Here is a 24,845-nt window from a genome sequence, read left to right as displayed (position 1 = left end):
CAATATGTTGTTAGCACAAACAAAATATTGAATATTGAACTTGAACTACAATGGTGATGTTTCATTGCCATTGACAGCGATAGACGTCAATGTCAGCCAATGAGTGAATTTAAAAATACATACAGTAAATCTGATTCGGGCATTGGAAGTTTGTTGATGGTGTTCCTTAGTGTGTTAAGTAGTAATATACCAAAATGATGCGCCGTAATTGTAGGAAAAAAAAGTTATTTTTGAATGCAACTTTGGTTCTTCTAATAGGACCAATCACATCTAATGCTTTTAAAACCTTGCACATCTGCAACCCTTGTGATGATAAGTGGATCACAAAATGAATGAATAACAAGCAAGCCACTTGGCTGCTGGAACCAATAACACAACAACAGTAATTAAACAAGTGAAAATGGAGTAACGGTAGGAGGGCATAAACATTGGTGAACAGAAGACAAAGAACCCTCATCTCAGTTTTCAAAGTGCTTGGTCACCATAGCAACTGCAACACAAACGCCCTTGATGGTGTGGCAGTCAGAGAGCCAACACTCCTCATTTGCTTTGAAATAATGGAGAAGTACGAGAAGATGATGTGTTTGGGCAGGGGAGCATCTGGAGAAGTTTTCTTGATGAGACACGCTGAATCGGAGAGGTTGCATGCGGTCAAGAGAATCAAACTGGGAAACACATGGACGCATAGTGCCGTTCTTCAAGAGGCGGAGATCATCGGCAAGCTGAAGCAGCCTCACATTGTGAATTGCAGCGAAGCTTTGGTGAGCCCCGATGGCAGCTTTATTTACATTGTGATGGACTACTGCGATGGCGGGACGTTAGACGACAAAGTCAAAGAGAGGAAACCGAGAGACTTCTTCACAGAAAGTACCGTCATGGGATGGTTTGTGCAGGTCGCTTTGGCCGTGAGGTACATCCACAAAGCGAAAATACTTCACAGGGACATTAAAACCTCAAATGTGATGCTAACAAAACAAGGCATGGTGAAGTTGGGTGATTTCGGGGTATCTAGAGTGATGACATGCACAGCAGACCTGGCCTCCACCTGTGTTGGAACTCCTTGCTACCTCAGTCCCGAACTTTGCCAAGATGTGCCTTACAGCTCCGAGTGTGACATCTGGGCCTTGGGCTGCCTGCTCTATGAGATCTGTGCTCTCCAGCCTCCATTTACCGCCTCTAATCTCCTCAGTCTCTTTTATAAAATCACCAAAGGAGAATACGATCCAGTGCCTGACCTTTACTCCCCAAACGTCTTCTCTTTAATCCAGACAATGTTAAATACCAAACCTGCAATCAGACCAAGCGCTTCCTGTTTGGTGGACGACGCCTTTGTGCAAGAGCACTTACGGCGCATTCGATGTAGCAGCACGCTGATGGAGGAAGATGGTGCCCATGTGGACGCGCAGAATCAAAGTGGCTGCCTTTACCCAGATGACTTTGACGAAGACGACGAGGGGAGTTTGTCTTCTGTAGAGGAACAAAGCCAACATTCAGCTTTAACAGCAAGAAGACTCTCTGCAGAGTATTTTGGTAATACACAATAAAACACTGGTGTAAACCTCAAGGCCCAGAGGACAGAACATGCCCGTATTTTATTTTGGTGTGGTTTGCAAAATTAATTTGTGCATTGACTTCATGTTTTTGTTTTATTTGCTAAAAAAAATGAAAGATTATGAATTACAAAAATTAGGGTATTTTAGGGTTTTTTTCCACTCATTCGTTCATTTATCCATATATCCTCAAGGGTCATGGGGGGTGCTGGAGACTATCATGCAAACTCCACACAGTGTGAGGACGAACCTGGAATTGAACCCCACCAGGCCACTTAAATGTTTTTTTAATAATCATATTTTATTCAAAATAAGGAGAATATATATAGTCTTCCCCTTTATATTTGTTTCGATTGCAAATTATCAGCAGTGGATCTCAAATGTTTAGACTTAAAAGTATAGTGAATGAAATGAATCATTTCCTCACAACTGTCACACAAAGTTTCTGACAAGAAAGTTGACCTCTTCTTCCCTTTTTGATGTTGTGTTTTTCAAAGAAGTAGTTCCCTGACGTATTGCTCGGTCATAATTGCGGAATTTAGATATCATCCCTTTAGATAGCAGCATCAATTAACAATAAATACATTTCATCCTTGCACTACAATTTTCCAAAATGTTCAATTTCACAATGTTTTCTATTCAAGTTTTGCCTTCTTCCACTTTGAAAAGATTGTTGGAAAAAACTTCCTACCACGAATCACGGCAACTAATCCTCCTTCTGTTTTACAGTATTTTCACAGTGTTGCCAGGATGCTGGAGAACAAGTGGAATATCCCGATGATTTTGAAGAAGATGAGGAAAAGGATGAGGGTGCAGATGTGGTACATGGATATCACAGTTCCATTCATGTGCATGACGATTCTTTGGATGAGTTTCAGCTATGTGATGCAGGAGGAATGGTTGTCACATTGAAGGCTTTGAAGGAGAAGGGCTGAATAGGCTGCAATATTTGGGTTTAATAACAAAAAACATTGTCCCAAAAAGGCATTTTAAATTAGAGGATTGTTTCAGAATCTTTGTAAGAATGTTGTTGAAGTCATAACCACGTAGTAAAGCCAAACACATGTCAGGTCAAGAAAGGGCAGGCAGGGGTTGTCAGAAACCTAAAAATAAGTTTTTTATGCATCAATTCTTCCACTGTTTGTGTCAACATGTGTAATTGACAATGAGTCCATGCAGAATACGTGACTAATAAATAAGAAGTACATGAATGTCTTATTTTAATTGCATAATAACATAAAAGTGATTACTGTGTGTTGCAAAGAGGAGTTTCCAATGAATTTCCATGTGAATTGAAGTTTTTAAGTTAATATTGTGTAAACTGTGAAGTAATTGTAGTTACTTCACAAATGTAGATACAAATAGAAACCAGTAAGCTTTTTATAAATATTTTTAGATTATATTTGAATATTACTGTGTAGTAGATATATTGAAGAGTCAATAGTACTTTTTATACAGTATACGTTACTACTCTACTTCTGGGGTCTATATTGATCATAGGAAACATCTTGTATTTAATGTTGTTTTTGACATAGTGAAACATCAAATGTCAGAAAGTCAAACATCTAAAATACAATAAGGAATATTTAGTTGGTTTATTGTTTATCCGCCTTGGCAGTGTGTTTTAACGGAAATGTAAGATTCGTGGTTTATCGCCACACAATCGCTCGAGAGATAAAGGAGGTTTCAACCACTTGTGTGAAATTTGCAAAAAAAACATTCTTCTATGAATGACCCATTAATGATAAATTGTTTGACATTTTCCTTTATGGCCACCCCTCCCACATCCTGCGTGCCTAAAGTGATGACACATTTTTTTCTCATAAGAGTTGGACAGTGTAACCTGTGATTAGGTCATGGTGCTAACCAGTACTAATATTGTCTAATATTTTTCATCCAAAAATCTAAGGTAGAGGCTCAGTCATGGTGTTGTCATGTATTTATCATAACATTTTGATTAATGATGAAGCAGACAGTCATTTCCTTTCATACTATTCCAGTGGTAATACGGAAAACCAGGTACCAAATGTATATTTTGTTACAATACACTAATATTTCACTGATTATATATATATATATATATATATATATATATATATATATATATATATATATATATATATATATATATATATATATATATATAATATATATATTACTAGTGTTACTTTAACCTATGTTTGTTCTTAGTTTCTGATTAAATAAAAAAAATGTGACACTCCAGTGTGTTTCCTAAAAATATAGTAATGACCACAAAATAACATGAGACTGATGTAACATGCATAAATTATAGACTGGGGGGACTTAGAGTTGTACAAATGTCTCACTACATCCTGCAAAGATTCCCCTCCTTAGATACATCTTTCAAGCGATACCAGTGTCGCGTCCTCCGGCTGATGGTGTTAAGACAAATTCACCACGTTTCCACATTGACACGTAAATGTAACAGCTGTGTTGCGCAAAAATGACTTAATACTTGATTTTTACATTCTAATTAGTATGCAGAATTCTTTCTCTAATTTAATTATTTTTACTAAGATTTTAGAGTGAATTGACTGGTTTTAATTAGTTGTACTTTTTCATGAAATTGATGGTTTTAGTATCGCTTTTAAAAAATATATACATTTTAATTTAGTTTTTCGTATACATTAAAAAAATACATAAATTACATGTGGGCAAGGGAATGGAAAATTCAAAAGGGGCTCCATCTTACAATGTATTACTCTTCAAGAGCCATTTGTGTTTACATACCATCTAATGTAGGTGGACATTACCCGAACAGGCCCTTATGGTTCATAACTTCTGGACTCTGTGTCATATAATGACACCATATGATAACATCGACATGCTGTGTTTCCGACATGATTATTTTAAGAGGGTCAGTCCAGTAAGGCTTGTATATACCATAAAGATACTGAAAATGAGACAATTCTGACCAGTTTAAGACATTTTTTTATGAATCAACCACTAGTCTCAATTCACTTGATATGATCTCATCAGATGTAAGAAAATGTGGTTGAACACGATTGGTCCAGGAATGTGGCGGAAGTCTAAATTTGAATATGCGTTTTGCATTTTGTGTAGGTTCACAAAGATGATATCACTTGCTTCCTTTTTCGCGCCAACTTTAGGAATCAAATAAAATGGGCTGATGCTGGTCTCCTCAGTAAGTTGTGACACTTCGAACCACATGGCGGAAGTATTTAGAGAACGACACACACACGAGTTGAGGAAGAATAAGATGAGGTGCATGTTTGCGCTTGCCTTAGTTCTGCATTTTTGCTCCTGTGCAGGCTCCAGAATCAACTTTAACCTGAACGTGGAGATGATTGAAAGACTGGACATGCTCACCAAACTATACAGAGGCAAACAACTTAATTTCACATCTGTAAGTAATGATGCATTATTCACTTTAGTGGGTGTTTCTTTTATTACACTTGATTGCATTTTTTTTTACTTGCACTGTCAAGGATTAATAATTCAGGTATATTATTCCACATGCACCTGGAGTACAAATTGGTAACGGTTATATAATAAGACTCAAAAAGGTGTAATCTTACAGAATAAACTCAATCAGATAATGGATGTTGTTTTTAAAATATTTTGTTTTATCTAGCATTACATTTTTGGGAAAAAGTTAAGTTTGGGTTAAAGGTATTGAGTGTACTAACAACACTGTACATAGAGTAGATAGTATATATTCTCTGAGTTAAGTATCACTTTTTCTCTCCTTTTAGCCAGATACAGTAAAGATACCAAGCATAGAGATGCACAATAATGTGGTAAGTTGTGTGTAATGTCAAAAACAATAAAAATAATCATAAAATATAAAGCCTGCCCATTAATTCCTGTTCTCCTTCTATTTCAGCTCTTCTGCATGGATGTTTTCAAACGAGAGCTGAGGCTTCTTCTTAACACTGTGTCGGTGAAGTCGGTGAAAAATGAGAGTGCACACATTGTCACTGAGCTCAAAGCAAATCTCGATCAAATGAAGACAAATGTTCCACAGGTTTGTTTGAAATATAGAAATTCTGCTGAAGCCTTTAAATAACATCCAGCTCATCACCACATTGTACACCCTTAGACAACACTTCTAATTTTTAAATTCCCTGGAGCGAGATCTAAAAAAAAAAAACCTGCTTGCTTTGTTTCTGTTGTTCTTCTGACTAACTAAATTAATTAATTGTGGGCTTATTGTGGCATGTCGATTTGGGGTGTGTGATGTGTGCTGTGTGCTCTTTGATTTTGTCTTTAATGTTTCTGGGCATCCATAGAGAGGTAAGAGCGGTCGTAAATCACTTGGAACTTGTTTCATCAATACCATCGCCTTCTTTTTTCCAAGCCAAATTAGGAAAAATTTGAGTATAACTAACTTGTGGAAAATGCTGAAAAAAAGAAAGTGGAACTTGAACAGTTTAATCAGGGAATAATTCATAATTAACTTGTAAAATCACGCGTATAGTATGGAGGGTATTTTAAAAAGGGTGACACGTGATATTTTGAAGTCCTGTCAGTGAACTCTACAAATGATACTCATGAAATTATTTTCTTCTAGAAAGAGAAGTGCAAAATGGAGAATGGCAAAGGGAGCCTGTCACCTTTCAAACCCTACGTGACTTTCCTCAAGAAACTTAATGCAAGGGCATGGTAGTTTTCTTTTGAATAAAATACAGCTGCAATGCAGTTATTAAATACCTTTTTTTATTTAAAAAAATATGTAAAGCAGGCTACTGCAATGAGAAATAGTACATGATAAATGTATTTGTTTTAGATTTTGGCTTATTTATTTGGCACTATATTTATTATTACTATTGAGCTAGAGTTCAAGGACATTCATATAGTTAATATGCAAATCTCTAAATATCTGCTGTTGTATTTAAAATACTGTTTTTACTGACTTCTCTGTATCTTTGTAAAAGCTAGAAGACTCCTGTTCCACCTTGTTGTGTTTTTATAGCAAAATAGTGAGCAGGAATCTCCTTCAAAAGACTAACTTGTGGAAAAAAGTCGTTTTGTTTGTCTTTTTGTAATGATAATAAAGGAGTGTGTCAAAATGCAGCAGAAAAAAAAGTCAAAGAGTGCCAGTCATTCTTGTATGTATTGTATGAATGTGATTAAAAAGAAAAAAATATTAATTTGGTTCATTTTCTGAACACTGAAAAAAAGATTATTTATCGCAAAACTACACACCACTAAATTACAGTATTGCATTCCTTCTTTGTGATGTAACCCTGTTACACAGTCACAAATGTATCCTTGAATAAATCACCTAAAATTAAACATACCAATATACATAACTATTTACTTTTAATATACCTAATTTAACAGAAGGGAGGACACTTTGGCCATGGTTAAAACATGGCCACAACTAGCTTAATAACACACAAAAACATAGGTTGGAATTTGCCAGACTATGTTGACAAGCCAAACAAAACCAAAAGAAATTTTTGGACTATTTTCTATGTATGCTGATGTAAATCCTGTTCAACAAACATGGAGAAAACTGGAGAAAGTACAGGGACAGCTGCTACAGTTTGCTCATTAAAAGTAGGGCCAAAATACCAGCGAAGCTTGACACAAATCTTATTGAAAATCATAACAGGCCTTTGATGGCAGTGGTCACCTCAAAAGGTTGTGCAGCAAAGCATCAATTTAAATATACCATAGTTTTATCAGTGTGTTTCATGAGCAAGGCATCTATTTTGGACGTTCTAGAGACACCTTATTAGGCACTATGAAACACATCCCAACTCCAACTTCCAACCATTGACAGCGCTAGATGTCCAATTAATTTGAAATGGGAGGTGTAGCTTCACTTCTCATTTCAAATGCAACCTCCCACTTTAACTGGATCAGAAGTCTCTTAATGATAGACACCGCAACATGATTGGACCTTTATCACTGTGAATGCCACCCAATGAGTTAACATACAGTTCTTATCAAACAATTTTGTAATATTTGTAGAAAATTAGGGCAATATATTACTCAGATGTGTTTTAAACCACTCATGGGAAAAAATGGCATGAAAATGGTTTGTTTACCTGAGGTCCCTTCTGAGAAAGTTTTCTTTTTTTTGGCACCCAGAAGCACATGTGGTGAAGAAGATTCTGAAACTAATGAGGCATGACTCACAAGCTGGGCTTGAGAACACTGGGGTGTCTCCCTCTGAAATTAGAAGAGCGAGTAAAAAATAGAGGATGTCTGGGACAGAATGAAGCATCTTTGTGTTTGTCTACGTGTGTGTGTATGTGTGTATAAGGAGAAAATGGCCCTTATTAAAAGATTAGTGTTCCTCTGCCATTAGTGCAGGATCATATTAATGGAGTGCCGCTGCGCAAATTAGTGAATGTAAATATTAAATCGCAACATGATCATGCACTCTCTAGTTTAAAATTAGAATATAGAATGCAAATGAGCTGCCACATTTGATTTGTAATGGCAATTAAAGATAAATGAAAAATTAAAAGAGAGTGAGCTATTGTTCTAATTTTAGTTTGTTATTTGCATCCCTCCCCTGCCCTCATGGCCAGTCTTGCCAACTGCTTATAACGTGGATGCTTGAGAGGGAAAAGGCTAAAAGCTGTCGTTCCGGCTCCCGTCACCGCATGCATGGATGTAAGGCGACAGCTGGTATGTCACGATTGTTCTGAATTCCATTATGCGCTGCATGCAAGAATGCCAGCATGGAGTGAATAAAACAAGCCACCACAGCGACAGACAGATATTGCTGTGTTTTTTTTTTAAGATAAGGGATGCATGATTTAAACATCAAAACAGACTCCAGCCATGGGGTGACATTCTGAACATGTTGTCACGGGGTGATGGAGAATATTGCGTTTGGGTTAAAAAAAGAAGAAGGTATTTTTAATTTTTTTTCCTGTCACAATGGGGGTCTTTTTCCTAAATGCAGCTCACCCACTGAGCCCACTAGATGGCCACAGTGGAGCACTGCCCTCTTTGTCTGGCCTGGTGCCCTAATTCAGTTTTATAGCCTGGTTGTTAATATAATTCAACTTCTCAGCGGTGCGCATTACCTGGGTCAATAAATAAATACATATATGAAACCACTGCATATTCATAAATATGTGCGTCTTTTAAAAGAGGTGCAATTATTATCAATGTATTCGTGTCACAGTTACACAAGGCGTATTAAGGGAGGGAGACCTGCTTAAGTCGAAGGTCCCTGACAAATAAACATTTTCTTCCAAGAACATGTGATACCGCAATCAACATGATATGTTCCTACATTTTTGCTTCGTATTTAAATCTCGTTACAAGCCAAGATCGGGTTAGAATAAACCTACTGACGTCCCGGTGTGCTTTCTTCCCCACAATGTATTCAAGCTTTATTTTCTCATGTTAGGTAGGCGTGACGCGCAATCACGAAAAGGATTGCATTTTTTTTTCCAGTGAATGAATGGCACAAAAGTTAATAGAAAGGCAAGACAAGCAGGGATGAGAAGGGCTTGACCGTGTCTTTAAGTGGGACACGGTTGACAGACTACAGCGCGCCGGTGAGGAGGAAAGTGTGCGAAAGAGCGCACATGTCAGTGCGCTCGTCCGCAGAGACGCGCCGGAGCCGCAGGGGGAAGCAGCCCTCAATACGCGAGCGTGGATCTTATTTACAGGCGAACAACATGACTAAAAGGATGCTCGTGCTCCTCGATGCCGAATGCGTGGACTTGACGCTATTTATTTGGAGAAGAATTGGGGGAATACAGTCACTGTTCTGATTTCAGCGACGATTATCACTATTAGAACTGCATGGGCAGCAGGATGGTAGGTGATACTTTTTGTCCTATTTTAATAGTTATTTTATGAGTGAGTGAGGGTGTGAAGAAATTTCTAAAATAACAGTTCTTGCTGACTTTGATTAAATGGGTGTAGATTTGGAGAGACATACAATGCACTGTAATGGACATGATATCATATTGCCATATGATAATAAGTAGCAGTATATTATTGGGCTGCAGTGCAGTGATACGTTGAAGTAATTTGGCTGTCAGGTGCTTTTGATAGTCATCAAATGGAACTAAAGGTGACCACACATTCGAAACAGCATTCAGTGTAGCATGAATGTTAAGTATCAATAGAGACACAATGAAGCATACAGTATTAATTCAATTGCTATTGAATCTTTCAAGACTAAAAATGGCCAAAATCACTTTTCTTCTCTCAAACTGAATTAAAGATGTATTAGTAGGATGTGAGGAAGAACTTTTCATTTGAATCATAAACTCATCCATGATTCTCATACTTTTCATTCAGCAGTAATCCATTCGAATGTACTACCCTAAAAAAATACCATTGTCTGTTTGTAGTTAAACTTGTTATTTCTTTGACCTACATTTGGCCTAGGAATATATCAATCGTGAGTAATGTCATTTGTGTGTCTTTTGATTCAAAAATGTTTTGGGGTGGAAAGTCTCCAAACTAAAACATCCCTAAGGTCATTAATATTGTTCCCCAACAGGTTTTCTGGTGACCTCACCGAGCAGACAGCTGATCTTGGAAACGGCACAGGTTTGGTTACACTGCGGAATTGAATTACTCCTACCTGTTGAGCACTGAAGCCCAAACTATGTCAAATCTCATTTGCCAAGTCAAAGGGCACATCTCAGCGCCCAGGTGGCTCAGCCTTGAGAGTAGCGTTTTTTATCATTTACCAGAAGATAAAAACATTCAGCTGCAGATAAGACTGGAGACATGTTAACAAGGGGTTATGAAGCAAGTGTTTTCCCGCAACATGACTTGAATGAACACTCCCGGGACTTTCAGGGATGGATGACATGAACTTCACAACGGTCATGGACAGTGGCTTTCAGGACGAGGCTTCCTCAAGTCGAGTCCTGACTGGCTGTTTCCTCTCACTGCTCATCCTCACCACATTGATGGGCAACACGCTGGTGTGCGCGGCAGTCACCAAGTTCCGCCACCTGCGCACCAAAGTCACCAATTTTTTCGTCATCTCGCTGGCAGTGTCAGATCTTTTGGTGGCCATCCTGGTGATGCCTTGGAAGGCGGTGAGCGAGATCGCCGGTTTCTGGCCTTTCGGCTCCTTCTGTGACACCTGGGTGGCCTTCGACATCATGTGCTCCACAGCTTCCATTCTCAACCTGTGCGTGATTAGCTTGGACCGCTACTGGGCCATCTCCAGCCCCTTTCGCTACGAGCGTAAAATGACCCCCAAGGTGGCGTACGTGATGATCAGCGTGGCGTGGACGCTGTCCCTTCTGATTTCCTTCATTCCCGTGCAGCTCAACTGGCATAAGGCCGAAACGACGTCCTTTACCTCATTTTCTTCTCCCGCCTCCACACTTCTGAGATCAAATGTCACGTCAGAGAATTGCGACTCCAGCCTGAACAGGACCTACGCCATCTCCACCTCGCTCATTAGCTTCTACATCCCCGTCGCCATCATGGTGGTCACCTACACTCAAATCTACCGCATCGCACAGAGGCAGATCAGGAGGATATCTGCCTTGGAGCGGGCGGCCGAGAGCGCCAAGAACCGACACGACAGCATGGGAGGAGGCTCCAGCATCGCCGAATCGGAGAACTCCTTCAAGATGACCTTCAAGAGGGAAACCAAAGTTCTGAAGACCCTGTCTGTGATCATGGGCGTGTTTGTGTGTTGCTGGCTGCCGTTCTTCGTGCTCAACTGCATGGTCCCCTTCTGCGAGCAGTCGAGTGGAGGAAAGGCTTTCCCCTGCATCAGCCCCACCACCTTTGATGTATTTGTGTGGTTCGGATGGGCCAATTCTTCCCTCAACCCCATTATCTACGCCTTCAATGCAGATTTCCGCAAGGCCTTCTCCATCCTGCTGGGATGCCACAAACAATTTCCAGGAGGCCACAACTTGGAGACAGTAAGTCTAAACAAAAAATGACTCACGACACGCTCACAGCACTGACTCATCCACGGAGGGGTCCGAGCGTCCCCTGCGAAAGCCAGTCTGATTGCCTTCAAAGAAAGATGCCGCTCGGTGTGTGTTAGAGTGACTGAAGGCGCTGACCCTACTCGGATCCCGCTTGTGCTGGGCAAGTGGACCGACTCCAGGCCGACTGTCACAGGGAACACGCTGTCTTCATGTCTTTGCATGAAACTAGATGAGAGGAGGGGATTTGGGGATTGAGATTAAGACTCTTTGCTGCTGTGGCAGGGAGCACTAGAGCACCGAGAGACCCATGGAGTAGATAATCCCATGACTGGGCAGCGTGCACCATAATGCGGCCAGACACTGCTCGCTTCCACACCGTCACACACGCAGCGTACAACAGCATGTCCACAATGCCAGAGAGAGAGAGATCATAGATTAAAAAAGTATGTCAGCAACAGTGGGAAAATTGTCAGTGAAAACACAATTCACCATTTGAGCACCAATTTAACAATTCTTGTCTTTCTATTAAAAATTGAGCAGGGTGTTTCCTTTTGCTCTCACCCAATAATATAATTCATGTCCCATTTGTAGCTTTGTCATATCCACTACTCTGTTTGAAGTGGGTTTTTTAATGTCATAACAATGTCTTTCAGGTGTGTATTTTAAGAAAAATGGAAAGAAATTTACTCTACTTTGTCTTTTGTTTTTGTCTATGTGGTCGAATACATAATTATATGGCAACCACTTATCCCTTAAATTGCTCATAGTTAAATAAACACTATTTTGGGATTATTATCATTTGTCTTACTCTCATAGCTCAGCATCACAAAAATTTACAATGTCAACTTCAATGAGAAACCTGACTTGAATATTATGTTTAGTTTTATGTCTGCAGTTTCAGCCTAACTAACCAAATGTGTAATTAAACATCGACGAAAATCTTAGTTAACGTTAATCCCACATGGAGCTTCTCAGCCAAGGATTTGGCTGCTGTAAACTGCACAAAGTTCCAGAGCAAAATACTCTGAAATCAACACTCACAGAGCTGATATACGCATATAGAGCTGGGACTGTTATTATTTAAAAGTGCTATCAACCATATATTCAGAAAATCCTGTTACAACCATTTTCATCTCAGTAATCGACATGTTATTATTTGAAGATGCCTTATAGTATGTACATGGGACCAATACCAGTGCATGGTGATATGGATAATTTAGTTAATTAATGCATTGAGTAGTGTGTACACAATTTGTTGATGTTGTTGGTTTATATTGTACACAGTAATTTTCATTATCATTTGCAAAATTTACCAACGTATACGAAAACAGTGATCTTGAGATGTGTTGGATCAGACTTAATAACTTGCATATATCAGAAAATTGCACTAATTCTGGATTTTAAAGTGCTTGTTATCTCTTATTCTTTATAGTCTCTTGGGTGTGGTTCCATTGGATCACATGAAAGATTAAACGGAATATTTTCTTATTGATACGCTGCTTCATGCAAATTTGCAATAATGTCTGCATGATCCAATTTCCTCATATATAATCAAGTTTAGGAGCCTTACATGAAATTGAAAATTGAAACAAGAAGACCTTTGTAATAGAAAGTGGATTGCAATAAGCCATTTGTCTCACAGAGATTGTTTGTCCTACTTTACTCTTCACAATAACCAAAATGAGATTCAGGATATGATAGGAAGGAAATACGACTATACAGTCTCTGCCAATTTATCATTTGAAAGGTGGGCGGAAACCGGAGTATGCAGAGAAAAAAACATGCGGCCAAGGGGAGAATATGTTAATACGGTACAGGAAGAATTGGTCTAAAGCTACAACCTCTAAAATATGAGACAGTTGCACGAAGCAGTTGCCCACCGTTCCTCCATATAGTATGTACATATATATAGATCTACATATAGCTCATTGGCAGATGTGCTCCAGTTTCTGCTTAAGTGGACACGCCACAATGATCTTAATTAAACACTATTTGTTCAAATATACGTACTGTTGGAATTCAAAGACCTCCACACGTCAAGCTGTAGCACGTTTTAGTCCAAAGGGCGAAATATAACAAGACCAGCTGTTTCTCACATTTAGAATTTCCCTCTTAAATAACTCGCTCCTGTGTCACTTGCATCCATCCGGTGATGTAGTGCCATCATTAGCAATGTGACAGGCTAAAGCTGGAGGTGTGAAAAGCTCGGAATAATAAAGCAGGGATGCCCACTGAAACACCTCTGATACTACAACTGTCACGATTTCTTTACAGAAGAAATTTTTCATCGTTATTGATAATGTAAGTTCAAGTTTCTTCGGTCGTCACTGCTTTCTGGCCCACCCCTACTACTATTTAAGTCAGTTGGTTTTCCATTATAGCAAGGAAAAATACCACCAGGCCTTTAATATGGACATTTTCTGGATCCCACAGTGCACTAAACAGGTTATTTAAACTAATGAAAAATGAGGAGGTTGAAAAGACTTCATGAGGAGTCACACAAATGAGACCTATTTTACAATTATTGGAATATGTTGTATGTTCCGTTTTCAAAAGTGATGCGCCAGAAAAAAAAAATCAACAACAGTGTCAGTAGTGGGACGGGTTAATAACTCCAAAAGGATGGATTCTCAAAATTTGGCAATGGTGCAGTCCACTAACAGGGGAATACCAACTATTCCAAAGGGGTCTGTTTATTTTTTATTTTTTTTATTCATTCAAAGTTGTCAGGGCTACCAAAATCATTCATTTTAATTTGACCTTGAACGGGAGTTATGACTTTAATGTGCATCAGTAACTTTGTATATTTAGGATACACTTGTCAAAAAGATGTATCCTTTGTTATATTCAGGTCCTGGAATGGTACCAGTCAGGAATTGAAGCGTGAAAAGCAAGCAGTGTTATTCTATCAAAATATGTGACTGTGTGCCTGACAGTCCTGATATTATAAATTGATTCAGGATATGTGCTCCACTAAGTCAAGAAATCTCAAAGTGACCAAGACAGTGTACACCAAGAGAAATGTTCTCCCTCTTTCTTCCTGAGGAGCTTGGTAGCTACTCAAAGTACTGCTGTCGTCCTCGATTGGCACTTTGTAGACGCGATGTCAGGTTCGGCGACTTTGCGCGATGCTAACGACCCGCCCTGAGGAAATGATTTACTGAGACAGGGCAAGGAGAGAGAAAAGAAAGTCTTACGTAAGTATCAAACAATGGAGTGGGAAAAAAGGAAGTGCGAGGATGCTCTTTAAATATAACATAACCCACAAGTAGCAAGGACGGACTGTTGTCACATCCATCATGGAGTGTCTTATGTAGTCAGTTGCTCCTCACCAATAGACAGGCACAGCTGGCCATGCAAGCAGCTTGCTAATGGACTTGATGATTTCCTTATCACTCACTCTCGGCAGTCACATCCTCTGAGGATTCGAATGCAATCAAACAATTTGCAATATCTGTATTACCCCCAATTAAATATGTATTATTCAGAAATGGCAGATCATAATTGAGCCAGAGCCTAATGCATAATTAATAACTCACATAACACCCAGGATAATCATAATTAAGAGGGAGCATGTTAGCGACTTGAACCAAAGTGCATCAGACATGAATTTGCTTTGCATCTTGGGTGATTTTATGGTGCCGAGAGTGATACACGGAATATATCATTCAAAATAAGATGCTAGGACCTTTTGTGTATGTTCTTTGCAGCTGGCCACTCCAGTGCTCTCTGTGGTTTGGTCTTAGCTTTGCTTATGACACCACTTTTCTCCTCCACCCAGTCTGTTTACTGTTTACACTGCAGCCCACTGGCAGTGCCGCGTCGCCATTCGTCACTCTGGCTCCAGTGGAGAGGACGGCGCCTGTGACCCCACCAACGGAAATGAAACAAGGGAACGAGGGCAAAGGGACTGTAGAGGAAAATGACAACACAATGGGAGATAGCTGACGGAGGAGGATGCAGTCACGTTGCAGAGTAACGAATTCCTCATTGGGAATGATGATGGTTAATGAACAGCAAGAATGATGACCTTACATATAGTCAGGGGTGGATAAAGTATCCAAAATGTCCAAACAAGTAAAAGTACTGTCACGTGTATCGCATTTAGGTAAAAGAGAAAAAAAAAACATTGTTGGCATTACCAGTAATAGATATCCATGTACTAGTAGGATACGAAAAACTATGGCGTGACAGGGCAGACTGAATGACATTTTAACTAATTGGCTGCCATTTATAGCAATAAACATTCAATCTATTTTGATCGGGAGATCTGGTAGCAATCATTTTGTTGTCGTCAATGGCAGTCAAAGAGTTAATGTGGGTTAATATGCTGGTATACATGGAAAGCAAAGAATACTTTGAGGTGGTAAGTGGTAACCAAGAGAATAACTAATTCAATAGTCCAAGTCCATTATGACTGCAGCTCTACATTATATTGGTTTTCAGATGTATTAATGATGTGAGTATAAATAAATACTGGATAGAATGTATACATATGAAATTGGAAAGCAGTTAAATTATAGCCATCAAGAGTCCTGCCTATTTGGAGCACTGAAGAGATTTTAAATATACAAACTTGGACAGTAATATTGTTGTAAAAGAGGACAAACAAAGCTTGTGACATGTGATGCATTGTTGCTCAAAGCTATTTCTGGAAACCCTTCACTTGATTATGTCAGCAACTCACAGAAAAGGAATAGCACAGCTCCCTGACATACTTTCATTTTTCAATGGAACACCTGCAAGTGCTTCCAAGTCAAGTCGCACCCAATTAAAAAAAATGCCACTTTGTTGAGTCTTTGATTCAAGTCGCTGACAGAGCATATCAACAGGTGCCCTCTTTGCATTTTTTGCAAAAGAGTCATTATTCATGTGTGTTATGAAGTGTATGAATTGATCATAGATGTGCATATGATATTCTGTATATATACAGTACATAGAGTATAATGTATTAGAAAGCGACCTGACTAAATACTGTAGGATGAATCTCCATTCATAAATAAAAATGATTAACAATGAATAACATCCATGTTTTTTTTGTTGTGCCAAAAATAAATTATTTTTGGTGTTAAATTGAGACAAAAAAAGCGGTGAATAACTTACAGTGTTAAAATAAAGCAGTATTATTACCAAGCGTCTCATTGTTTATCACTCAACACAACTTTCAAGCTAAATAATGACATTATCTGCAGATGCATTTTAGAGGTCCTGCTGTGTTTATATAAAAAAGTGGAACAACAGACTTGAAGCACTCAGCATCCCACAGCTGTGTGAAGCTGAACAAACATCCCCAGCAGAGAGACAACGAGAGAGCGAGAAAGCAGAGCGATGTGAGACCGACAGGTCCTGACAAAATGCGGCATATACAGTAGAACTCTAACAGATGTTTTTTTATGCCCTCAGTTGGTTTAGGTGACAAGGAGCCAAGGCTACAGGGCTAAATCTAGGGTTCTCAGCTACAGTAAATTAAGACAGGCAAAAGCGTGGATGTTGTTGGAGTGTGGGAGAGAGACAGAGCACCAAGAAAAAAACAGAAGCATGCAGAGGTGCATACAAATGTCACGCAGGGGTCACAATGTGAACCTCTAGAAGATTCTCTTAGATCTCTAGAGTTTTAGCTAATGTACACTGAAGCCAGTAAAAATATAAAAGCAGAACAAATTGACTTTGGTGCCGTCAGTGGAGGAAACCGGAGTACCCAGAGAAAACCCATGCAAGCCCAGGAGAACAAGTCAAGAACGATTGTGTGTGTATGTGTGTGTGTGTATGTATGTATGTATGTATGTGTATATATATATATATATATATATATATATATATATATATATATATATAATTTTAAAGTGATGGTAAGGTTATTCTAAGTTGTTGAGAAAAAAAAACAATAACAGATTATATTTTTTCTTAAAAAAACGGTGTACTTTGTATTCATTGGTTTAGCATCAGCATATCTCCAGTAGCTTTCCAGCTCTGTCATGCATAACATTGTGAATTGTAGCATCAATACTCTCCGGTATGCTGGCAATGAGGCTTTTAGAATTTTAATATATTACTGAAAAGGTAACTTATAATGTTCCCCATGCTGTAAAAAGTAGGGAATGCTATGGGGGTAATAGAGAGAAAGATATAATTCTAAAGTCCTATTTAAGCTTACTTTTATGATTTGCAAATTCACTTCAGTTGTGGACAAATGATATTTGAAGCCATGAATCAAGGCAGGTATACGGATGAGGAGAGGTAAAGACATGATAGGCGAGGAGGGTCCAGATAACGCGAGGAAAGGGAGGAAGCAGCGTCCCCAGATGGACCAGGAATAGAAACACCTCAAACATTCATTGTTGCAGGAAGATGGTTCTGTAGCTGGGCAATTGTGCCGCTTTTTCACTTCCATAGGAGCAGAGCAGACAGTCAACACAATTTGTTCTATTTTGGGGAGGATATATGTCAAATAAGAGTGCAGCAGGAGACATCTTACACCCTCAGGAAAATTGGGATGGGCCCATTCAGTACAAGGAGATGCACAGAGAGGCTGAAAGCAACAATTTCACTTGAGCGCAACCAGTGAACCAAAAATATTTTACCGCATATTATTTTCTGTTTATTTGAGTGTTAAACCTCAGCCTGTGGCATTCTGAGCCAAGAGTCTTATACGTAGTACTGAATGGCCGAATGGTTTGGGCTATTTTTATTATCATGGTCCATGTAATGTTTCCTTTTTCATAGTCAGGGACTGAAATGATATAAAGGCATTTCTTCTCTATACAGTGAAAGCATAGTCACCCACAAAACTACTTAACTGTGTCTCTTAATTTGGTACATTTAAAGGTAATGTTATTTATCTTTTTAAAGAGTATGAATACGTGGAAATAATGTGGTGAACATAATGTTTTTAAAATCAGACAAAAACCCAGATTACCCACTGTTATTTCAAACATATATTCCTATGCACACCACAACACAAACAATACTAGAGGGGCACTCGAAGAGCACAGAACCCCTGTCTAAGCAGACAAATACAAAGCATTGCCATTTTTATGACCTCTAAGCTGCAAATTTGAGTTACAGAAAATACGCTGATTCGTTATCATTTTGACAAAATTCCTTTTCTGATCCTGCAAATTTAAACACATTTTTCCGTTTCATATTACAAATGACCTGAAAGTTTGACAATAATCCCTTTATGTTTCCTTGATTGAAGTTTTACACAAAAACAGACAGACTGAGAGACGAAGACAGTCAAATATATAACCGCCGCTTCCTGTAGGGCCAAAGGTAAAAATGATATTGACACTTCTAATAATATTTTAAATGATTATGATGGCAGTGGGAACATTTGTAAGGGTTGATTTGGTGATGGTTTGAGAAAGGAATGGGGGAGAAAATTCTACTCAGAATCACTCAGTGGAAATGGAACATCCGGCTAATAGAAAGTTAGATATGTCTGTGAGAATATTTTTTATAAGACAGCAACCATTATCACTAAGTCTGATCACAAAAGTGAATCTTGAGTGGCTTAGGCATCATTCCATTAGAAATTAAGAATGTGTGTGTGTGTGTGTGTAAGCACTTGTCATGTGATAGTCGCAAAGGCTACAAGAGTAGGGTCAGTCAGATTAGACAAGTATCCATATCTGTTGCATGACTATTTGGGGCATTAGCATACTTTGTCTTTATCTTGCTTTATGATCCGTCACTAATAGTGGTCTCGGCAGCACGGGAATGAGTGCGGATGGTTGTCTGTCTCTGTGTATGCCCTACAACTGACTGGTGAACAGTTTAGAATGCATTTTAGCTGTCTTGCTCAATGTCCGTATGGCCTAATTATCACTTTGTGCAATTTTGAGGTCTTTACTTTTGGATGTTTCACGTGCAGTGATCATCCATGCTGCAGCTTCAAGTTTGGCAACTATTGCGGGGTCTCCACATGGTGGTTGAGGAAATAAAACAATAAAAAAAAAAACAATAGCAAACAGCCATCTGTCCCATGCACTCATCCAGCAACAACATGACAGTAAATGGAGCTGGAAACTAACCAGTTTATTTGTTGTGAGCCTTGTTGGGAGACTCTACGCATAAAACAAAGGCATACGAGTCTTACTGGAAATGTTTCAAATCTCCCTGCAGATTCACCACAAAAATCAAAGGTCGAGAGCTCTGTGACTGGTAAGGATCTACAAGATGTTCATTATCACTATCTACACTCATTGCACCCAACAGTGATGCCACTTGTTCAAAAAATGTATATCATAAAATATGCCAAAAGCCAAAATCCCAAATAGTGAAGGACAACCAAACATGTGTAAAAAACACAATTTTGTAGTCAAGTATATTGTGATTTAGTAGAGATTGACTCGATCAAGGCTCTTCTCTTTTGAACAAGATAACAGTAAAGCGTTGAAATACTAACTTCTGATCATTAGAATGAGCACAGGAGAAAAATTCCTTCACAAAGTTCATAAAATATAATATACCTGTGGCAACCCCTGAGGGGATAAGACGAAAAGTCTGTCATCAAAATTACTTATGAGTGAGTCTTTGGGTGTTTATCTTTCTACCTTAGTCCCACATTCCAGAACTATGATATCAAACATAACACAAAAGATAGTGTAAACAAATACATGTGCATTATGTAGTATATTTTTGACTGTATGAGTATATTAGTATATTTACACATTTTATTACATTTGGTGTTGTGAAATAAATTTAATTAAAAGTATACTAAGTATTTATTATGGTATCTTTAACAGGAATTGTAGCAGAATATGTCAAAATAACTATCCCAATTGTGCTTATAGCTGCTATGTATGAATATTAATGGGGACTGATGAGGTGAGTCAGGGTGTGTGTGTGTGTTGGGGGTAGGAAGTGGACATGACTGCTTACGCTGAGTAAAATGTTAATCCACTTTAATTGTCCCATCTGGAAGTCTGCTCCCTTGCTTAACCCTCCTGTCTATCAATAAATCAATATAGAGCCAAAAAGGATATTATCAAGCTGTTGTATGGATGAATATGTTTCACAAAAACATTGATATGTGTCTTTGGGCAATTCAAAGTCATCAAATATTAACAAACAAAGGAGGCAACTGGCCAGCCGTTGATTATTTCTCGACTAGTACACAAAAATAAGCTGTGATGGCTTTCTGTGGAAAGCTTTAACACTGTTCTTCTTGCTCATATTTACTGTAACTACAATTACAGAGGTCAGCACATCTGTGGAATTTAATCTCTCGCGAGTGTGTGTGGAACAGACTTATTATTTCTTAGAGGAGGTGGGGCTACTACTTAACTTTATAGAGGCCGTGTGGGAGCAAGTCAGGATAACGAGTGGCTGAACTGTGCAAAAACGTCTCTAAGGGACACTTCAATGATGGTCAAAGCTTCAGCTCCCACTGAGTTGTATACACCAAAGTTTCATGATTTGAATTACAGACGTACCTCTACTTAAGAAATTATTTGGTTACAGAAGTAGTTTTGAAATTTTGAAAATATTTACTAAGAATGGGATGGAATTGTGAGTGGCAGCTAAGGACTAATCATACGTACATACGCACGTCAAAACACAACTTAACTTTTTCAAATTATGTTACTCACAATCTGGAAAAACTCGAGAAACACTGTGTTAGAACTCCGTAACGAACACGGGTCTAAGGCAATCGAATCAGGGCCTCGCCACCGGCCAGAGCTAATCAGCTATGGCCCCGGAAAAAGCGTAAAAGTTTTTGAGTGCCAAGGCTCTTACTGTTTTCAAACAGACAATAAAGTTGCAAAGTTACGTTGAAAAAAAAATCATAAAGTGGGACCTACTGGTACAATCTGAAAGCCACAGCCTTTAGGTGTGTTTTTTAATGAATTAAATAGGTCATGTCTTGCCAACCTTGCATGGGCCTTCTTTTAAAAAGCACTTGAAAGAACTATACAAAAGACAGAAACTGCTGGAGGTGGATTTGGCTTTGTGTCTGTTTTTGTGCACAGGAGCACACATTTTCAACAATGGATCAGAGTGCAATCTAAAGTTTAACTAAGGTAACATAGTGACAATGACGAAAAAATATATGATATGAGGCTTCAATACTCTAAAAATCATGCCTTGCTCGCTGCTTCCAAATGAATCGGACGGCCTGGACCGCCCCTTATTGTCTGGCTACTCAAGTTTTTCCCCACTTCACAAAAACACGCTCGGTATGTCGGTCGAACTCTATATAAATTTTCCGTATATGCAACTGTGACACTTAAAGGTTGTTTGTCTATATGTGTGCTGTGATCAGCTGGCGACCAGTGTAACATGCTCATAGTCAGATGGGATTGTACTCTTAACTTCAAAAGGAACATTACTGTGTAGAAATTGACAGCACTAACCTTTGAAAGAAAGGGAAAGGATCATCTGCTGAAGAGACACCTGTTCGAAGCTTTGAAGACTAGATAAAAGCACACACTAGCTACATCACCAATGTTTTGAAGTCACAACCTGACTCCCATCGGCATTTTCTTTTCATCAGACTCCAGATTGTTGGACCTCTTTTCAAAAGTGATGCTTCGATTACTTTTTCTCTAGTGACAATGAAGCGTGTAGGTTACTCATCTCAGTTTAAGTGGGCACAGGGATGCTACGTTGGATGATGGATGGATGGATGGATGATGCAAGATGCAAGGATGGATGGAGGGATGGAGGGAGAGGGGGGGAGCACCGACGGCGGGAGGGAAGGAGGGAGGGACTTTGGATGGATGATGGATGGATGGATGGAAGGAGGGGGAGGGAGGGATGGATGGATGTGTGTTGAGTGGGTGTGTTGTGGGGTGGATTGGTGGATGAATGAATGAATGAAAGAATGAGCAATTAATTTACATGACTGTAGCGTGGGAAGGACAGAAATGAAGGAAGAATAGAAAGGACGCTGCGGCACCTAGTGTAGCTAGTGTAGAATTACAACTACATTTTGCATGTTCTGAAGTTCAGCTGTGATTATTTCAAAAGTATCACATAGACAGTTGACGGATTGTGTGATTGTTAAGGACTTAAATGAGACTATTATTATCATTATTTAACAGCAAATTTATACCAAAATCAGAACACGTTTGTGACCTGTGAAAGGACAGCACTTAGAAGTGAAAAAAGCCTATTTCATGAGGTAGGGGGTAAAAATGAGGGGATCTGTGCTGATTATGAGTACCCTCAGTTATTGCACAGTTTAAGAATTGTAAACTTTTATTTTAATCAAATTAAATCTGGGTGGAGCAGCTCTTTGAAAGTGACAGAGGCTCGTCTGTGGAATGTCAAACACACAAGCTACCACGGGGATGGAATCTTTATGGGATTGTTGCGTAATTAATGCATAAAAGAGTGAGTGAGTGGTGTGGAATGTGAACACAACAATGACCAAACAGGTATTAAAAGAAAAAAAGTGCATTCAAGACACAAACAAAATGGAGAGATATCACAAATGTAGAATCACAAATTCAAATCTATATTTTAGCAAACTCTGCAATACAAACTTTACTACCTACCAAGTTACCAACCCACACTTTCTGGATTAACTCATTATTACTACTTCTATTTATAACCTCTGTATAACTGGAATATATATAATGCAATGTTATTGGAAAGATATTGTTGACTTCATCATATTGTAATGAGCTTAAACAGAAAATAATCAAATAATCAAACAGTTAGAAGCTAGTCTAAGTATTACACAGAATTACTTGAAATACGTTTAGTACAACTTGAAGTTTACGTCTACTAATTCACTTTTTATACATATAAATTGACACATTTCCGTATATCTGCTGAAAAACTTCCCCATTCTTACCTTGTGGGCTGTTAATGAATTCTCTAACATACCAGAAGAGGGCGCCAATTCAATCAATTGTAACAAGCATAACTACTTCAAGAACTTCAGCTAATACACTAGTATTGGAACGATGATGTAGGGGAAAATTCAACAACTAACTTTGTATGTACCGTCAGACAGTCTGTTTGAGAGAGGCCAGACGCTTCCTGATGAGCTGGTTCTCCTCCACCATTTTGGAGATGGTCCTGAGAACAGATAGCCTTGCCTGTCTCAAAAGAACAAACAATAAAAAGTGCTTCATTTGCCTGCTCATGGAACTTGCTGTTGCAAATCAAACATGACTTATTGGAAAAAAAAGATTATTATAGTACATTACATTGTTCAGATTATGTAATTTGCCTTTAATTATCCAACCAACATGACACGTTATACACAGTGTCTCCATGCTTTGCAATGCCTGCAGTAATGTCATTTAGAGTAATGTATCAAGTCTTGGAAAAGAACTGGTCATCATAAAACATTATTTGACACTAACATGGTCTGAAAATGGCTTACTGTACCTTCTCTTTGTAGTTGGATGTTTTGCTTTGGGAATTTGGGGAGAAGATGTATGGATCTTCAACTGGTTTGCAGGGCATTTCAGCAACTAACAAAACAAAAGTGCCTCATTATTGTTGTTTACTTTGAATCATGATAATTTCCAAGCCCAGGAAAACATGCAAACTCCGTTGTTTACTTTGAATCATGATAATTTCCAAGCCCAGGAAAACATGCAAACTCCGTTGTTTACTTTGAATCATGATAATTTCCAAGCCCAGGAGAACATGCAAACTCCACACAGGAAGGTCCAGAATTGGGATCAAACCCTTGACCATGAGCCACTCTTAATAATCAGTGTGTTAATTTATATGTTGTTGTAGAACAGTCACAAAAAATCTTATGAGCTAATGAGCATAGGAATGACGAAAAATAAAATTGTTAACTTTGGTGTTGGACATATGTAACAAAGTACAATGTTGTGGAATTGTAATGTAATTCCCAATAAAAGCATAATTATGTACAGTGTTTTAAAGACATTGGCTGCCATTGACGGCGCCAGATGTCCAATCGGCAGTTCTCCCAACTCAAATGATTAGGACGTATATGTCTGTAAATGGCAGGCAATAAATTAATATTAGCTAAATGTGGGGGAATCCATGGATCTGACAGACGGACAAACAGACTGAACGAAGGTAGCTATATTTTTGACATCGCTAGTCATATTTTTAGTTTTACTTTTACCTTTTGGATGTGTGAACGTTTTTCCACAAGGTATCTTCTGGCTGCTGTCATCTTCGGACAAAGACAGTTTGTGTCTTTTGGGCAATTTTATTTTGAGTAGGACTCGATTTTGGACGTCCGCTGTCCTCTTCTTCTCGCTATTACACCTGCGATTTCCATGAGTAATTTTCTGATGCATTTTGTCTTTGTTTTCTTGACTTGAGTTACAACGCGAAGCCGAAATTGCTATCTTCGCTTTCTTAGAATACATCACGAAAGCTATAGTGTAAAACGCAGTGGCACACAAATAAACCTTGTTCTATATTCAAAAATAGTGAACAAGCGACACTATCCGTCTGTCGAATT

The 24,845-nt window shown here is 38.7% G+C and overlaps 3 protein-coding genes and 1 long non-coding RNA gene across 4 annotated transcripts; 3 read left to right on the top strand and 1 right to left on the bottom strand.

Moving 5' to 3' along the window:
* Nucleotides 1-286: 286 nt before the first annotated feature.
* On the bottom strand, nt 287-24,843 carry LOC144082554 (uncharacterized). Its single transcript, XR_013303276.1, has 4 exons — nt 24,501-24,843; nt 23,780-23,865; nt 23,390-23,484; nt 287-1,467 (listed from the first exon to the last, which is right to left on the bottom strand). It is a non-coding gene; the product is annotated as an uncharacterized LOC144082554 (long non-coding RNA).
* nek12 (NIMA-related kinase 12) lies at nt 509-3,564 on the top strand. Its single transcript, XM_077609789.1, has 2 exons — nt 509-1,530; nt 2,280-3,564. Exons 1-2 carry the CDS (start codon nt 558-560, stop codon nt 2,483-2,485), a joined length of 1,179 nt encoding a protein of 392 aa, XP_077465915.1. The 5' UTR covers nt 509-557; the 3' UTR covers nt 2,486-3,564.
* Nucleotides 4,702-6,268, top strand: LOC144082553 (uncharacterized). The gene is made up of 4 exons (XM_077609792.1): nt 4,702-4,938; nt 5,288-5,332; nt 5,419-5,559; nt 6,106-6,268. Exons 1-4 carry the CDS (start codon nt 4,702-4,704, stop codon nt 6,199-6,201), a joined length of 519 nt encoding a protein of 172 aa, XP_077465918.1. The 3' UTR covers nt 6,202-6,268.
* On the top strand, nt 8,882-12,923 carry LOC144082551 (D(1) dopamine receptor-like). Its single transcript, XM_077609790.1, has 2 exons — nt 8,882-9,329; nt 10,024-12,923. Exon 2 carries the CDS (start codon nt 10,331-10,333, stop codon nt 11,438-11,440), a length of 1,110 nt encoding a protein of 369 aa, XP_077465916.1. The 5' UTR covers nt 8,882-9,329; nt 10,024-10,330; the 3' UTR covers nt 11,441-12,923.
* Nucleotides 24,844-24,845: the final 2 nt, after the last annotated feature.

Source organism: Stigmatopora argus, chromosome 9, assembly GCF_051989625.1.
Source record: "Stigmatopora argus isolate UIUO_Sarg chromosome 9, RoL_Sarg_1.0, whole genome shotgun sequence".
In the NCBI taxonomy this organism is placed as follows: Eukaryota; Metazoa; Chordata; class Actinopteri; order Syngnathiformes; family Syngnathidae; genus Stigmatopora; species Stigmatopora argus.
Note: the sequence above shows the minus strand (reverse complement) of the source record. Positions and strands in the feature narration are given on the sequence as shown.